At 44.7% G+C, this 14,478-nt stretch overlaps 1 protein-coding gene across 1 annotated transcript in view; it reads right to left on the bottom strand.

Moving 5' to 3' along the window:
- Positions 1–14,478, bottom strand: part of DISP3 (dispatched RND transporter family member 3) — a 205,456-nt gene that overhangs the window by 25,446 nt on the left and 165,532 nt on the right. Inside the window, exons 14-15 of the mRNA XM_089658398.1 lie at positions 12,821–12,948; positions 2,452–2,624 (exon numbers count right to left, since the gene is read on the bottom strand). Of these exons, the coding sequence (XP_089514524.1) occupies positions 2,452–2,624; positions 12,821–12,948 (301 nt within the window). The remainder of the gene's footprint in view (positions 1–2,451; positions 2,625–12,820; positions 12,949–14,478) is intronic.

Genomic DNA, 14,478 nt, shown 5'->3' on the forward strand with positions numbered 1-14,478 from the left:
GCCCTCCAAATCATTGGATTTAGGTTTCCCAATCGCCTCCATGGCAACAGGTATAAAATCAAGCACCTAGGCATGCAGACTGCTTCTACAAACATTTGTGAAAGAATGGTTGCTGACTAAATATTCCACGGTCAACTGTTAGTGGTATTATAACAAAGTGGAAGCAACTGGGAACAGAGCGGGGTCAGCGCATGCTGAAGCGCACAGTGCGCAGAAGTCGCCAACTGTCTGCAGAGTCAATAGCTAAAGACCTCCAAACTTGGTGTGGCCTTCAGATTAGCACAACAACAGTGTGTAGAGACCTTCATATAATGGGTTTCCATGGCCGAGCAGCTGCATCCAACCCTTACATCACCAAGTACAATGCAAAGCGGTGGATGTAGTGGTGTAAAGCATGTCGCCACTGGACTCTAGAGCAGTGAAGACGTGTTCTCTGGTGTGACGAATCACGCTTCTCTGGCAATCTGATGGACATGTTTGTGTTTGGCGGTTGCCAGGAGAACGGTACTTGCCTGACTGCATTGTGCCAAGTGTAAAGTTTGGTGGAGGGGAGATTGCACAAAGCAAGGTCCATAAAGACATGGAGGAGCCAGTTTGGGGTGGAGGAACTTGACTGGCCTGCACAGAGACCTGACCTCAACCCCATAGAACACCTTTGGGATGAATTAGAGCGGAGACTGTGAGCCAGGCCTCCTCCCCCGACATCAGTGCCTGACCTCACAAATGTGCTTCTGGAAGAATGGTCCAACCTTCCCATAGACACCCTCCGAAACCTTGCGGACAGCTTTCCCAGAAGAGTTGAAGCTGTTATAGCTGTAAAGGGCGGGGCCAACTCTATATTGAACCCTACGGACTAAGACTGGGATGCCATTAAAGTTCATGTGCGTGTAAAGGCAGGCGGCCCGATACTTGGGGCAATATAGTGTATGTGGACTTTTGTTGGACTTATATTGATATTGCTGATTTTGTTTCAGGTTAAATCCAGCTGAAGGGTGGGAACATCATAATATGCATATGATTATCTCCAAAACATTTTTTGCTGGCTGATAGCCAGGGGCGTACTGACAACTCATGGGGCCCCCGGGCAATAGGGGATCATGGGGCCCCTGTGTCCTTACCCACACCCTAAAAAGCCTATGAAAAAGCCAATGAAAGGTACCAGGGGCATCTCATGGGGCCTCCTACTGACCCCGGGCCCTCGGGCAGTGCCCAAGTGCTCAAATGGTCAGTCTGCCCCTGCTGATAGCTAAAAAGAGTGGGAAATTTGAGTGGAGAGTGAAAAAGTTTTACTCGACTGCTGGTGATTGCTGGTGCCTGTTGTTGTTTTATTTTCTTCTTTGGATCTTGCTAAACACTTTTACTTTTTTAAATCACTTTTTCTGTCAGTTTTTAAATAGCATTTTTTTTTCTTCTTTTCATTGCCTTCCTTCAGTCTGTTAATTAAGGGGAGGGGTTAATTGGTCACATGTGATACAGGTACTATATAACTTGCTGTAGAGCTCACTCTGAGCATGCTCATTCTTGAGCTTGCCTGTATTTTGCTTGTTGGACCTTTGACTAAGTGGAGTTAAAAAAACCGGAGTGCAAAACAGGATATTCAGAATAAAGCAGGGTGCAGCGCTACAATGATCCGTTAAATCGTATGAACATATTGTATTCAAACATCCTCATATAAAATACAATAAAATACAATAAAATGAAAATTCAATAACAAGGTGCAAATAGAAACGTCACCAATTGGTGACTAGTAGGTGTTTGGGCACTAAACCAAATACAGTCTGTAGCGTGAGTACAAAAAGATCCCAGATGATCTTCAAAAATCCAATGGCTGGATCCGTGGGTGAGGTGATAGATGTGTAAAGATTGCGCACTCACCAGATACGCAATCACAATGCGCATTTAGAGTAGATAACCTCAGGACATCAAGGATCCTTATGTGGGTCTGGTCAGATCTGGTCAAATACCCCTCACTGCTTGGTAGTGCTGCCACATTTGGAAATAGCCGCTCAGGAGGGGAAGAACACAAGCCTGTGCTCGCTGCAGTTGGTCCACTAGGCAATGATGAGCGCCTCATCATTGCCTAGTGCACAGGCTTGTGTCCTTCCCCTCCTGAACGGCTATTTCCAAATGTGGCAGCACTACCAAGCAGTGATATCAAATGGATTGTTACTTAACTATATCTTCAGACCTGATGAAGGTTGACAGGCAATGCCCCCCGAAACGCATTAGATATTTGCTGTTAATTCTGTGGCCAAAAAAAAGTGGACTTTCATGCTACTTGTGCTATTCTATTCTCTCTCCTGTGTATATACAAAGCAGTAAGGCCTTACAGCATCCAACACAAATCACTGAAATAGGAAACCACAGCTAGACAATGAAGTAGATTACCATTACTGGCAATTTTGATAAATCAGGTTTTCTGTATCCAGATAATGATATTATTTCCCCTACCAGTTCACCCAGTACATGGTTATCCGGTATCCTGGTCCGATTTATCCCTCGAATTCCGAACACCACAAACACCATAGCACCGGTGTCTACTAGAGGCCGGACAGCAGGCTTCCCGCAGGCTGTGTTCAGGCAAGGGTTAAAATCCAGAGTTGGTGACAACTTCTTTGAAGTGGCTGAAGGAAAAAAAAAGATGGATAATATATATTTCTGCAAGTACACAAACATACCTATTAATGCTGCTGGAAATCTAGTGTCCTTCTTGTGACCTGAACTGAAATCTCAAACATGTTTTCAGTTCCCTTCTGTGAACTACAAAACATCTCCCTATGTAATGGAGATAAGGGAAGGGGAGGAGTGTGTAGTCCAAACCAGAAGAGCAGCCTAGGGTGACAACCTGCTTCTTCATAGATACATGACTAAGGCATTGCTATGTATTGCAGCCAGGGGTGTATTTAGGTATTGTGCTCCCCTACATAACACAAAAATCATCTGCCCCCATGGACACCGACCAACACCACCCACAGAGAGCCTGACATTAACCAACAACACCCCTGCCCCCCACCTGGGAGAGCCTTCCACTGTCCCCCCAGCGATAGAGAAAGACACTCATCTTCACAGCTCCAGACATCCCCAGGAATGAGAGTCAGGCTATACATAGACCAACAAGCAGCCTCTCTCAGGTCCCACCTGGTTCCTATGGCACGCGTGTCCCTTCTTTCATCCCTTCTTCTGGGGGGGAAGGTGCTGCCCCCCTGAAAAATGCCACCCTAGGCAAGTGCCTTGTTTGCCTTGTGGTAAATACACCCCTGATTGCAGCTGTGTGGACTTTTTATTAAGCCCTTCCCCCACCCAACCAAATTCCCCTTTTTCTTAAAACAAGCCACTAGGAACATTATTTTTTGGGGTTGAAAAGGCCATAGCCACCATTTATTAAATTACAACATAGAAACTTACAAAATACAACTTTTTTTTCAAAATTTTTCATTATAGAAATTATTACAACCATCCAAAGACTGACCTCTTTTAGGTCTAGGGTCTGGGAAGGCACCTTTATGTATACCAACCGGCTGTATCTCCTACAATTTCACCTAAAGGCCCTCAGCCACAACTACACCGGCTCGAGGACAATTAAACAATCAATCCATCCTCAATACAGCCCCACAACCATTAGTACCTTAATGCCTTAGCTTAAATAAGGAAGGTACACCCATACCTGTGATGAGCCCAACCCAACTATTTTCCAAATTTACCAAACATCTAACGCCTTCGAAGACCCTGCAACCCCTGCCACCTGCTATGACAAATTCCAAAGAGCACCATTCTCAATACAGAACCACAGCAAGAACGATACCCAGGGGCGGACTGACCATTTGGAAACTCGGGCACTGCCCGAGGGCCAGCAGGGGCCCCATGAGATGCCCCTGGTACCTTTTTCATAGGCTTTTTTGAGTTTAGGCAAGGATACAGGGGCCCCATGATCCCCTATTGCCTGGGGGCCCCATGATCCCCTATTGCCTGGGGGCCCCATGAGTTGTCAGTCCACCCAGTCCACACCTAAAGGAAACTTGGCAAAAGAAGAAACCAACAAAGAAATGGGCCAAACTTCACATAAACGTAGAGAGGGGAGGCAGGAAAGCTCATCCCTCACTGTCCAGTCACCTCTCCAACTGACCGCAAAGGTCACCACCCCTTCTACTCCAGCTTGATCCCACTCTGTCCACCCTACTCCACCTCTTCTCTCTCCAACCAGGTTAGCTCCTGCAACTTTAGACAAATTGTAATATTAACCCTTCACTTGGCACATCCTACTGCAAGCCTAGTCATGTCGGCCTTTCACTTAAGCTTTGCCTCCAGCTCCAGGCCTTCCTCTGTAGGTGAGTGAGCATTGTCACCCCAGGACAGGAAGTGTGTAACTGGCAGGATCACCAGGTGAACATAAAGGAAATAAACCAAAATTTGCCACCAAAGCAACGGGTAAACCTAGCCTAAGTTTTAATGGCAACACCACGCATATTTTTTGCACACGCCTAGAGGAATGGTGCAGCAGCACCATGCGTTTTGGTAAGATTTCTCAAAAGGGTCAGGGACGTCTTCTGAATGATTCTTGTGTATAGGGCAGGCTCCTAAAATTAATAGGCTACCTTACATGCAACGCACAGAAACACGCAGAACCACTTGGGCACGCACAAAGTATGTACCTAGCCTAAGGCCACATTCACACTTCACGTATCAGGAACCAGCGCTCCCACTCACATTTTTGTATGTGATTTTTGCGCATTTCTGTGTGTTGTGCATAGGGAAACCTATTCACTTGAATGGGCTGCCCTATTCACAACGAATGCGCCAAAGACGCTTCCAAGCTATTTTTGAAAGTCGAGCTTCGCGTGTTTTTTCGTTGTGTATTTTGCCACTTTTGTAGTGCTTCTTCTGACTGCGTTTCAGGTGCCATTAACAATTAATGGCGTCACAAGTGTGACGCACATTTGCTGCATGTTTTTTGCGTGTTCTTGTACGTTTTGTTGCGTGGTTAGGAAATGTAAAGGTTTGAATGCAGCCTAATTTTTCATGGCACTACCACGCATCTGGGAGCGCGCGTGTTTTTGCTGCATGCCAAAGCACATGGTGCCGTAGCACCATCCATTTTGGTGCAGCATGATTTCTCAAAAGGGTGAGAGTTGCACATACGTAGGGCAGTCCATTGAAATGAATGGGCTACCCTACATGCCACGCATGGAAACACAAGGAAACCTGTCGAACCGCATGTGCATGCACAAAGTGTGCACCTAGCCTCAATTTGCAATCACTGGTCACAGGCTTCATTAAAGGGTAACTTCACTTTTGTAGGAAAAACATAGCAAATAAAAAAAATATTGAATATAAAATCGCAACACAAGTCATATTGTAATTAAATGTTATTAAAAATGACCTTTCCTTTTCAATCTGCAATGCTGTAATTTTCTGTAAAATGCAATATGGCTCCCTGGAGGTGTTCTGTACACAGATTGTATACAACACCCCTCAGAAACATAATTACCTGCCTGTGTGATTGGTTTACTGATTTTCCCAGAAGTCTGCACTAAGATACAAGTCATATTTCAGGTATCCTCTGCAGCAAAAATGTCAACTTTGGTAAAATACTCCCAAGGGGAAATCACGTCTAAAGGGATGCAGACCCTGCCACTTTCCTCATTAGAACCCTGCAAGTATAGCAGCTGATTGATAATTATAAAACCACTCCTATCCAGATTCCCTCTGCACATGGACACAGACAAACAAACAGCAATTACTACAGAATGACAAAAGGTAGAAATCTGCAACAAAGTTTGTTACAATCCCTGCAATGTACAGAGATCACCCAGAGGGGAACTATTTTTTCTCAACAAAAGTGGAGTTACTTCTTAACCACTTCAATACTGGGAGCTTTTACCCCTTCGTGCCCAGGCCAATTTTCAGCTTTCAGCGCTCTCACAGTTTGAATGACAATTGTGCGGTCATGCAACACTGTAACCAAATTTTTATCATTTTGTTCACACAAATAGAGCTTTCTTTTGGCGGTATTTAATCACTACTGTTTTTTTTTTTGCTAAATAAATGAAAAAAGACCACAAATTTGGATAAAAAGAGATTTTCTTTGTTTCTGTTATAAGATTTTGCAAATAAATAATATTTCTTCATAAATTTAGGCCAAAATGTACTGAAAATAACCCAAATCACTGTATATTACTTAGTCTGTGGGAACATTATAGAGTCTGCAAACTATGGTATATAAATCTGAAAATCAATCAGTCCTGATGCACCGATGGCCTATCCCTATCTCATTTCTTGAGGCCCAAAAATGTCAGGACAGTACAGATATCCCCCAAATTACCCTTTTTTGTTTTTGGAAAGCAGATAGTCCAAAGTATTTAGTAAGAGGCATGGTGAGTTTTTTGAAGTTGTAAGTTTTTGGAAAATTAAGAAATTAATTTTATTTTTTTGGTGCAGTACAAAAAAAAGTGTAATCATTTTTTTGTATTTTTTTTTTTTAGTTTTTATTATTTTTTCTTTTTATGATTTTTTTTAAACACAGTGAGCAGAGTAATCTAATGTTACCATAATAACACTACTCTGGGGAAGTGATCAGGTTTTTCTTTTTGTACACATTATGATTGCTTATAGCAGGGATTCCCTGCTAAAAGGAAGCATTTTACTGAATGAAATCGATTCATTCAGTTTGTATTGTTGTGGTTAGGTGTGATTGGTCCTATCTGTACCATGTGATCACTGTGACCAATCACAGCTAACAACTGAATTGTGGCAGTGAATGGCATGACTCAAAGCCATTCATTGTTTACAATTGTCATCTGGTCTGCTGTGATTGGTCACAGCGATCACATGGTACTGGCAGCGGGTCGTAACACTTATCAGTCATTGGCTGTGTCTGGTGGCATGGCTGCACGTGAGGCTCGTGGCGGGAGGGCACTAAATTGCTATAGGCTGGACGGGAACTGGTTAATAAATACTGTACAATGTAACAATATTGTTACATTGTATTTTGTTTGGTCTGAACTTACAAATGTGAAATAAACAAATAACAAAAAACTGTAGGTATGTATTATTTATATATTGTATAGGTAATTTCTTCCTCCTTCCTTTTCTCCTCTTTTAGCCCGGGTTCACACTGATGCCGTGCGGCACATCGCATGTGATTCTGCATTCCTGTGCAAATCACATACATTTTATATGGCTCAGATCACGCCGCATCCACACCAAAATAGCGCAAGACCCTTTTTTTTTGTATTCACACCCATGCGATCCGATTCTGCACATCACACCATGTTCTGCGAACCGATTTGGGGGGTGTTGTTAACTTAAAGTGTTACTAAACCCACAACAGTAAATCAGTCTGTATATGCAGTAAAGCATGCTTGTTATACTCACTGTGGAAACTAAGGGGTTAATCCTCTGCATTGTGTGAAAAAGCTGTTTGATCCTTTCTTCTCTGTTCCTACCCTTTTTCAAGCGACCACCACTTATCTCAAGACTGAATCGTAGGCATGTACATGCTCAGTTTGATGTGTATTGCTAGAGAGGTTTTTTTTTTTCTTTGGAGAGTACATATGATCAGCACAGGGCTAATCAGCACTGTTCAGACAGATGTCAGGGGTTCTGCATCCTCCTAGAGCAGAATGAAAACCCCGTCTACAAGCTATAACCAGTGCTCGGCTGGACACTGATAGAAGTCACAAGACTGCTATATACTGCTGATGAGAAAAGATATTTAGCAGTATTAGTTTATATTTACTAAAATAATTGCATTTCCATGTTCTGTGTACTGTGGGAGACCAGATATAGTGAATGCAGGGTCCGGGGAGAGTGGATATAGTGAATGCAGGGTCCAGGGAGACTGGATATAGTGACTGCAGGGTCCGGGGAGAGCGGATATAGTGAATGCAGGGTCCGGGGAGACCAGATATAGTGAATGCAGGGTCCGGGGAGACCGGATATAGTGACTGAAGGGTCCGGGGAGACCGGATATAGTGACTGCAGGGTCCGGGGAGAGCGGATATAGTGAATGCAGAGTCCGGGGAGAGCGGATATAGTGAATGCAGGGTCCGGGGAGAGCGGATATAGTGAATGCAGGGTCCGGGGAGACCGGATATAGTGACTGCAGGGTCCGGGGAGAGCGGATATAGTGAATGCAGAGTCCGGGGAGAGCAGATATAGTGAATGCAGGGTCCGGGGAGAGCGGATATAGTGAATGCAGGGTCCAGGGAGACCGGATATAGTGAATGCAGGGTCCGTTGAGATTGGATATAGTGAATGGAGGGTCCGGGGAGACCGGATATAGTGAATGCAGGGTCCGGGGAGACCAGATATAGTGAATGCAGGGTCCGGGGAGACCAGATATAGTGAATGCAGGGTCCGGGGAGACCAGATATAGTGAATGCAGGGTCCGGGGAGACCGGATATACTTAAAGCAGCGTCCGGGGAGACTGAATATAGTGAATGCAGCGCCTGGTAAACTGGATATAGTGAATGAGTGAATGCAGGGTCCGGGGAGAGCAGATATAGTGAATGAGTGAATGCAGAGTCCGGGGAGAGCAGATATAGTGAATGAGTGAATGCAGGGTCCGGGGAGAGCAGATATAGTGAATGCAGGGTCCGGGGAGAGCAGATATAGTGAATGCAGGGTCCGGGGAGACCAGATATAGTGCATGAGTGAATGCAGGGTCCGGGGAGAGCAGATATAGTGAATGCAGGGTCCGGGGAGAGCGGATATAGTGAATGAGTGAATGCAGGGTCCGGGGAGAGCAGATATAGTGAATGCAGCGTCCGGGAGACTGGATATAGTGAATGAGTGAATGCAGGGTCCAGGGAGAGCAGATATAGTGAATGCAGGGTCCGGGGAGACCGGATATAGTGAATGCAGGGTCCGGGGAGACCGGATATAGTGAATGCAGGGTTCGGGGAGAGCGGATATAGTGAATGCAGGGTCCGGGGAGACCGGATATAGTGAATGCAGGGTCCGGGGAGACCGGATATAGTGAATGCAGGGTCTGGGGAGACCAGATCTAGTGAATACAGGGTCCGGGAAGACCAGATATAGTGAATGCAGGGTCCAGGGAGACCGGATCTAGTGAATGCAGGGTCCGGGGAGACCAGATATAGTGAATGCAGGGTCCAAGGAGACCAGATATAGTGAATGCAGGCTCCTGGGTTTAGTAACACTAACATAAGAACCCATAGTGGTTCGCATGCATGGGGTGCGATTATGTTGCAGTGCAGAAATTGCACAGAAACTAGTTCGAATTCCGCACTGCATCATTGTGAACCTGGTCTTAATCTAACTGAAGTTTTCTTTTTTCTTTTCAATTGGAGGCAGAAAAAAAAAGTCACACACCCTTAAAGCATCATTTTTGCTGCGCAGTGTACATGAAGCCCCAATAAGAGATCCTTTTTCTTGGATTCTGTATTTCCATGGAAGGAAGCAGGCAAAGCCCTTGTACAGATACTGGAAGCGCCTGCTCTGTGCCAGGTCCTGCTGACAGCCGTGCTCCTCGAAGCCGCTTGTACAATACGGGAGATTGCCGCCTTCCGTCGTCGTTGCAGGCATAAAGGAAGCGTCTTGCTGGGATTTTTATTTCAGCAAAAGCTAATTCGGGGCCATCGTTTTCATTTGAAGAATATTTTCCTTGGCAGATGTGGAAGCCAAACGATGAGCCGCAACTGTTGGCTTCATTGTTGTTTAATACGGTGAGGCTGGAGTTTTCGCTTCTTCATTATCTGCTCTATGAATCTGCTTTAGCTCGGTAATAAAAAAACACATCTGTGTCTGGGAGCCCCTTATGTTCTGCTGCTTAATATTCCGCCGACGGCGCACGTGTTGCTTGAGTTTAGTAACCGGCAGAGGGGCTGCGATCTGGATTACCGAAAGCTGAACCCCAGCCTTCCCTTCAGTCTTGCACACTTGTACAAGTTCCTTTCCTGGACTTAAATTGCTTTCTCTGATTTTACTGCACACTGTGAGCTTTTCACAATGTGCATTAGAAGCTACATCAATCAGATATACAGTTGCAAGAAAAAGTATGTGAACCCCTTGGGATTACGTGGAGTTTTGCATGAATTGGGCATAAAATGTGCTCTGAACGTCATCTAAGTCACAACAATAGAAGAACACAGTCTGCTGAACATAATACTACACAAACATTAGATGTTGCCATGGTTTAATTGCACATAACATGTAAACATTCACAGTGCAGGGAGGAAAAAGTATGTAAGGCCCTAGCTTAATGACTTCTCCCAGAGCTAATTGGAGCCAGGAGTGAGCCAACCTTGACTCCATTCAGTGTGATGATATTGGATGTGTTGCTGACAGCTGTCCTGCCCTTAAAAAACACACACCTTTTTGGGTTTACTGGTTTCAAGAAGCACTGTCTGATGTGAACCATGCCTCGCAGAAAAGAGCTCTCAGAAGACCTACGATCAAGAATTGTTGACTTGCATGAAGCTGGAAAGGGTTACAAAAGTATCTCCAAAAGCCTTGATGTTCATGTGTCCACGGTAAGACAGACTGTCTACAAATGGAGAAAGTTTAGCACTGTTGCTACTCTCCCTAGGCGTGGTCGTCCTGTAAAAATGACTGCAAGATCACAGCGCAGAATGCTGCATGAGGTAAAGAAGAATCCCAGAGTGTCAGCTAAAGACCTACAGAAATCTCTGGCACAAGCTAACATTTTTGTTGACACATCTACAATAAGGAAAACATTAAACAAGAATGGAGTACATGGGAGGACACCACGGAGGAAGCCATTGCTGTCCAAAAAGAATATTGCAGCACGTTTGAAGTTTGCAAAAGAGCACCTGGATGTTCCACAGCACTACTGGCAAAATATACTGTGGACAGATGAAACCAAGATTGAGTTGTTTGGGAAGAACACACAACACTATGTGTGGAGAAAAAAAGGCACAGCACACCAACATCAAAACCTCATCCCCACTGTAAAACATGGCGGACGGAGCATCATGGTTTGGGGCTGCTTTGCTGCCTCAGGGCCTGGACGGATTGTTGTCATTGATGGGAAAATGAATTCCAGAGTTTATCAAGACATTTTGCAGGAAAACGTACGACCATCTGTCCGCCAACTGAAGCTCCGCAGAGGATGGGTGATGCAACAGGACAATGACCCAAAGCATACAAGTAATTCAACAAAACAATGGCTGCAACAGCACAGAATACGCCTTATGGAGTGGCCCAGTCAGAGTCCTGACCTCAACCCGATTGAAATGCTGTGGCATGACCTTAAGAGAGCGATTCACACCAGACATCCCAAGAATATTGCTACACTGAAACAGTTTTGTGAAGAGGAGTGGTCCAAAATGACTCCAGATCGTTGTGCAGGTCTGATCTGCAACTACAGGAAACGTTTGGTTGAGGTTATTGCTGCCAAAGGAGGGTCAACCAGTTATTAAGTCCAAAGGTTCACATACTTTTTCCTCCCTGCATTGTGAATGTTTACATGTTATGTGCAATTAAACCATGGCAACATCTAATGTTTGTGTAGTATTATGTTCAGCAGACTGTGTTCTTCTATTGTTGTGACTTAGATGACGTTCAGAGCACATTTTATGCCCAATTCATGCAAAACTCCACGTAATCACAAGGGGTTCACATACTTTTTCTTGCAACTGTAGCCTGCCTCATTTCCTGGCTGGAGGACATCCAGCATTATCTAGCTCTTTCCTCTCCATCCTGACTGTTCTTGGCTCGCCCCTTTAATTAGTTGGATTTCAGTTCTTTCAATTGTGGAGGCTCATCATCACATGTGGGCATTACCTATTTCCAGGAAGCTATGTGCAGCCCTCCCACCAGTCATGATTTGCTGGCATTGCCTAGAGAAGCACCGAGACCCAGTGATGACATCAATAGGTCTAAAATGAGGTATGTCATGAAAACGGAAATTTAATAATTTTTTTATTTCAGGTACTTATATAGCACCATCAATTTACGCAGCGCTTCACATCAGTCCCTAACCCTCAAGGGGTGTACAATCTAAAGTCCCTAACTCACATTCATACATACACATACTAGGGACAATTTAGACAGGAGCCAATTAACCTACCAGCATGTCTTTGGAGCGTGGGAGGAAACTGGAGTACCCTGGAGGAAACCCACGCAGGCACAGGGAGAACATGCAAACTCCATGCAGGTGGTGCTGTGGTTGGGATTTGAACCAATAACCCAAGTACTGCCAGGCAGAAGTGCTAACCATTTAGCCACTGTGCTGCAAATTCCATTAGCATGTTGATGAGGAGGGAGGGTGACCAAGGAAGAAAAAATATAAACAGACTAAAATTTAGCTTTACATCAAATATATTTTAATATGTGAAGTCTTTGCATGATTAGTAATGTGTCAGGTATGTATTACCTCTCACAGAGTACTTCCCCTAACAATGCCTTCATCTGCTTTTCTTTCCAGAAGGATGGAAAGGCATCACCCATGGTCCCTGTTTATCTCCTGGACTGATATGCTGGCTCGGAGAGGATAGAGTCATGTCAATTCTGGTGCCTGTACAGTTCTTGACTGTGTTCACAAATGTCTAACACAGACCAGCCCCTGCTGAAGCCTCTCACCTTCAAACTTGCTAAAAAGTTACAATGTTGCAGTCTGATCACTAGGGGAGACTGAGGAAATGCTTCCTCCTGCCTGCAGCAAACTGATGCTATCATCGTATCCTAAATAAAGTCACCAGACTGGAGCTCAAGAAAGGTTTTGTAAATGATAAAAGATGGAGCTTTTTGGAAAAATAATACAGATGGCAGTACAGACAGCTACTCTTTCTCTCCGGTGACAGTTCCATACTGCCTAGACAAGAGCCATTTACTCACCTTTCTCTGTAGGTACATAGAAGGCCCCTCTGTTGGACACATCAGATCCTGACCCCTGGCACCCGGCAGGGGAGGTGCAAATCTTTCCATGTACGGGGTTCTTGTGCACCAAAGTGAAGTAAAGTTTCCTGAGGAGGAAAGAAAGCAAAAGGAGAACATTTTACATTGTGATCACATATATAATCCATTGATTACCGCGTAAAAAAATTGGATTTGAAATAACCTGCTTTATTACTTGTAGTATTGGTCCCCTAGAATGGTAATAGACCCACCACAATGTGCTGCATACCCACACAAACAGAGAAATATTCAACTGAAATGACCCAACAAGCACCCTAAACTGCCATCTTCATAAACGCTGAAGGACTCCTAATTCTGAAGGACTCTTTAAGGACAAGGAAAGGACTCTTCCAAAGTACTACCATTTCCAAAATGACCCTAAAGTTGGGCCGCAGCAACACTACACCACCTGGAGGACCCCTCTGCATTGCAGTGCTGAGGCTAGCCATACACATAGATTTCTCTTGTTGAGCCTGTAGACTGAGTGTGAGAAATCTAATAGATTCCTTCATCCATGCCTCGGGCTGTTAGAATAACAGTGATTACATTTGATTGGATGCAGTCACTATTTGGATGACAATTTTCCACCCAGCTTCTGAGACAAAAGTTGAATGAACCAGCTATAGTAGGAATGGGCCAAAATTTGAGTTGTGTATGGCAAGCTTTGCTGAGTACCTTGGGAGGGACCAAAGAACATCCACAATAACATGTCCCTATACCACCAGATGAGTCCCTCTTCTTGTAAATTACCTTAACAATTATCTCTCTTTCAGAGCTCACCTTCCTACTAACCTTCCATGAAATAAATTATCCCACTCAAATGTTGAGGGCAAACAGGACAACCTATTTGTAGAACCAGTTCACTCCTAACTTACTGCCCTCTCTTGTCCAGCCACCCTTGCCCTACATCTACACTTCTGGTATGATGGTCAGCATCCAATCAGTTCAGGCCTTCCTTTTAGTCTATTCCCTTCCTTCCTCACATTTTCTTCATGCTTTTAGACCCACATCCACCTTTCTCCAACTGCAGTCATGAAGTGCCACTGCTCAAGAGCTTTTTGGAACACCAGAGAAGACTTGGTAAGTTGACTCCAGTGTTAGACTGACTCCAGCCTGGAGTGTGATCATACCTAGTCACCTTAATTTACTTGGCAAGGTTTAGTGAAGTGAATACATTTTTAAAATGCAGATTTAGGGATAGGGGGTCCTAGTGAGATGAAACAAAAGATAGGATCCAGCCATGATGGTCCTTGTTAAAGTGATTCTAAACCCTTGTTTTTTTTTAATAACAACCATGCCATACTTACCTGCTCTGTGCAATGGTTTGGCACAGAGCAGCTCCGATCCTCCTCTACTGGGGTACCCCGCTGGTGCTCCTGGCTCCTCCTCTTCAGCAAATGCCTACATAGCAAGCCACTTGCTATGGGGGCACTCGTACTGGCTTGATCCATAGACACACACAGCTCGGCCCTGCCTTGTGCTCCCTCTTCACATGATTGGATTGACAGCAGTAGGAGCCAATTGCTCCCACTGCTGCCTCTCTGTCCTATGAGGAGAGAGTAGAGAGAGCCGCTGCTCTCAGGCACAGATCTGGATCA

Source organism: Staurois parvus, unplaced genomic scaffold (genome assembly GCF_062004578.1).
Source record: "Staurois parvus isolate SC_StPar_1 unplaced genomic scaffold, SC_StPar_1.0 ptg001066l, whole genome shotgun sequence".
Classification (NCBI taxonomy): domain Eukaryota; kingdom Metazoa; phylum Chordata; class Amphibia; order Anura; family Ranidae; genus Staurois; species Staurois parvus.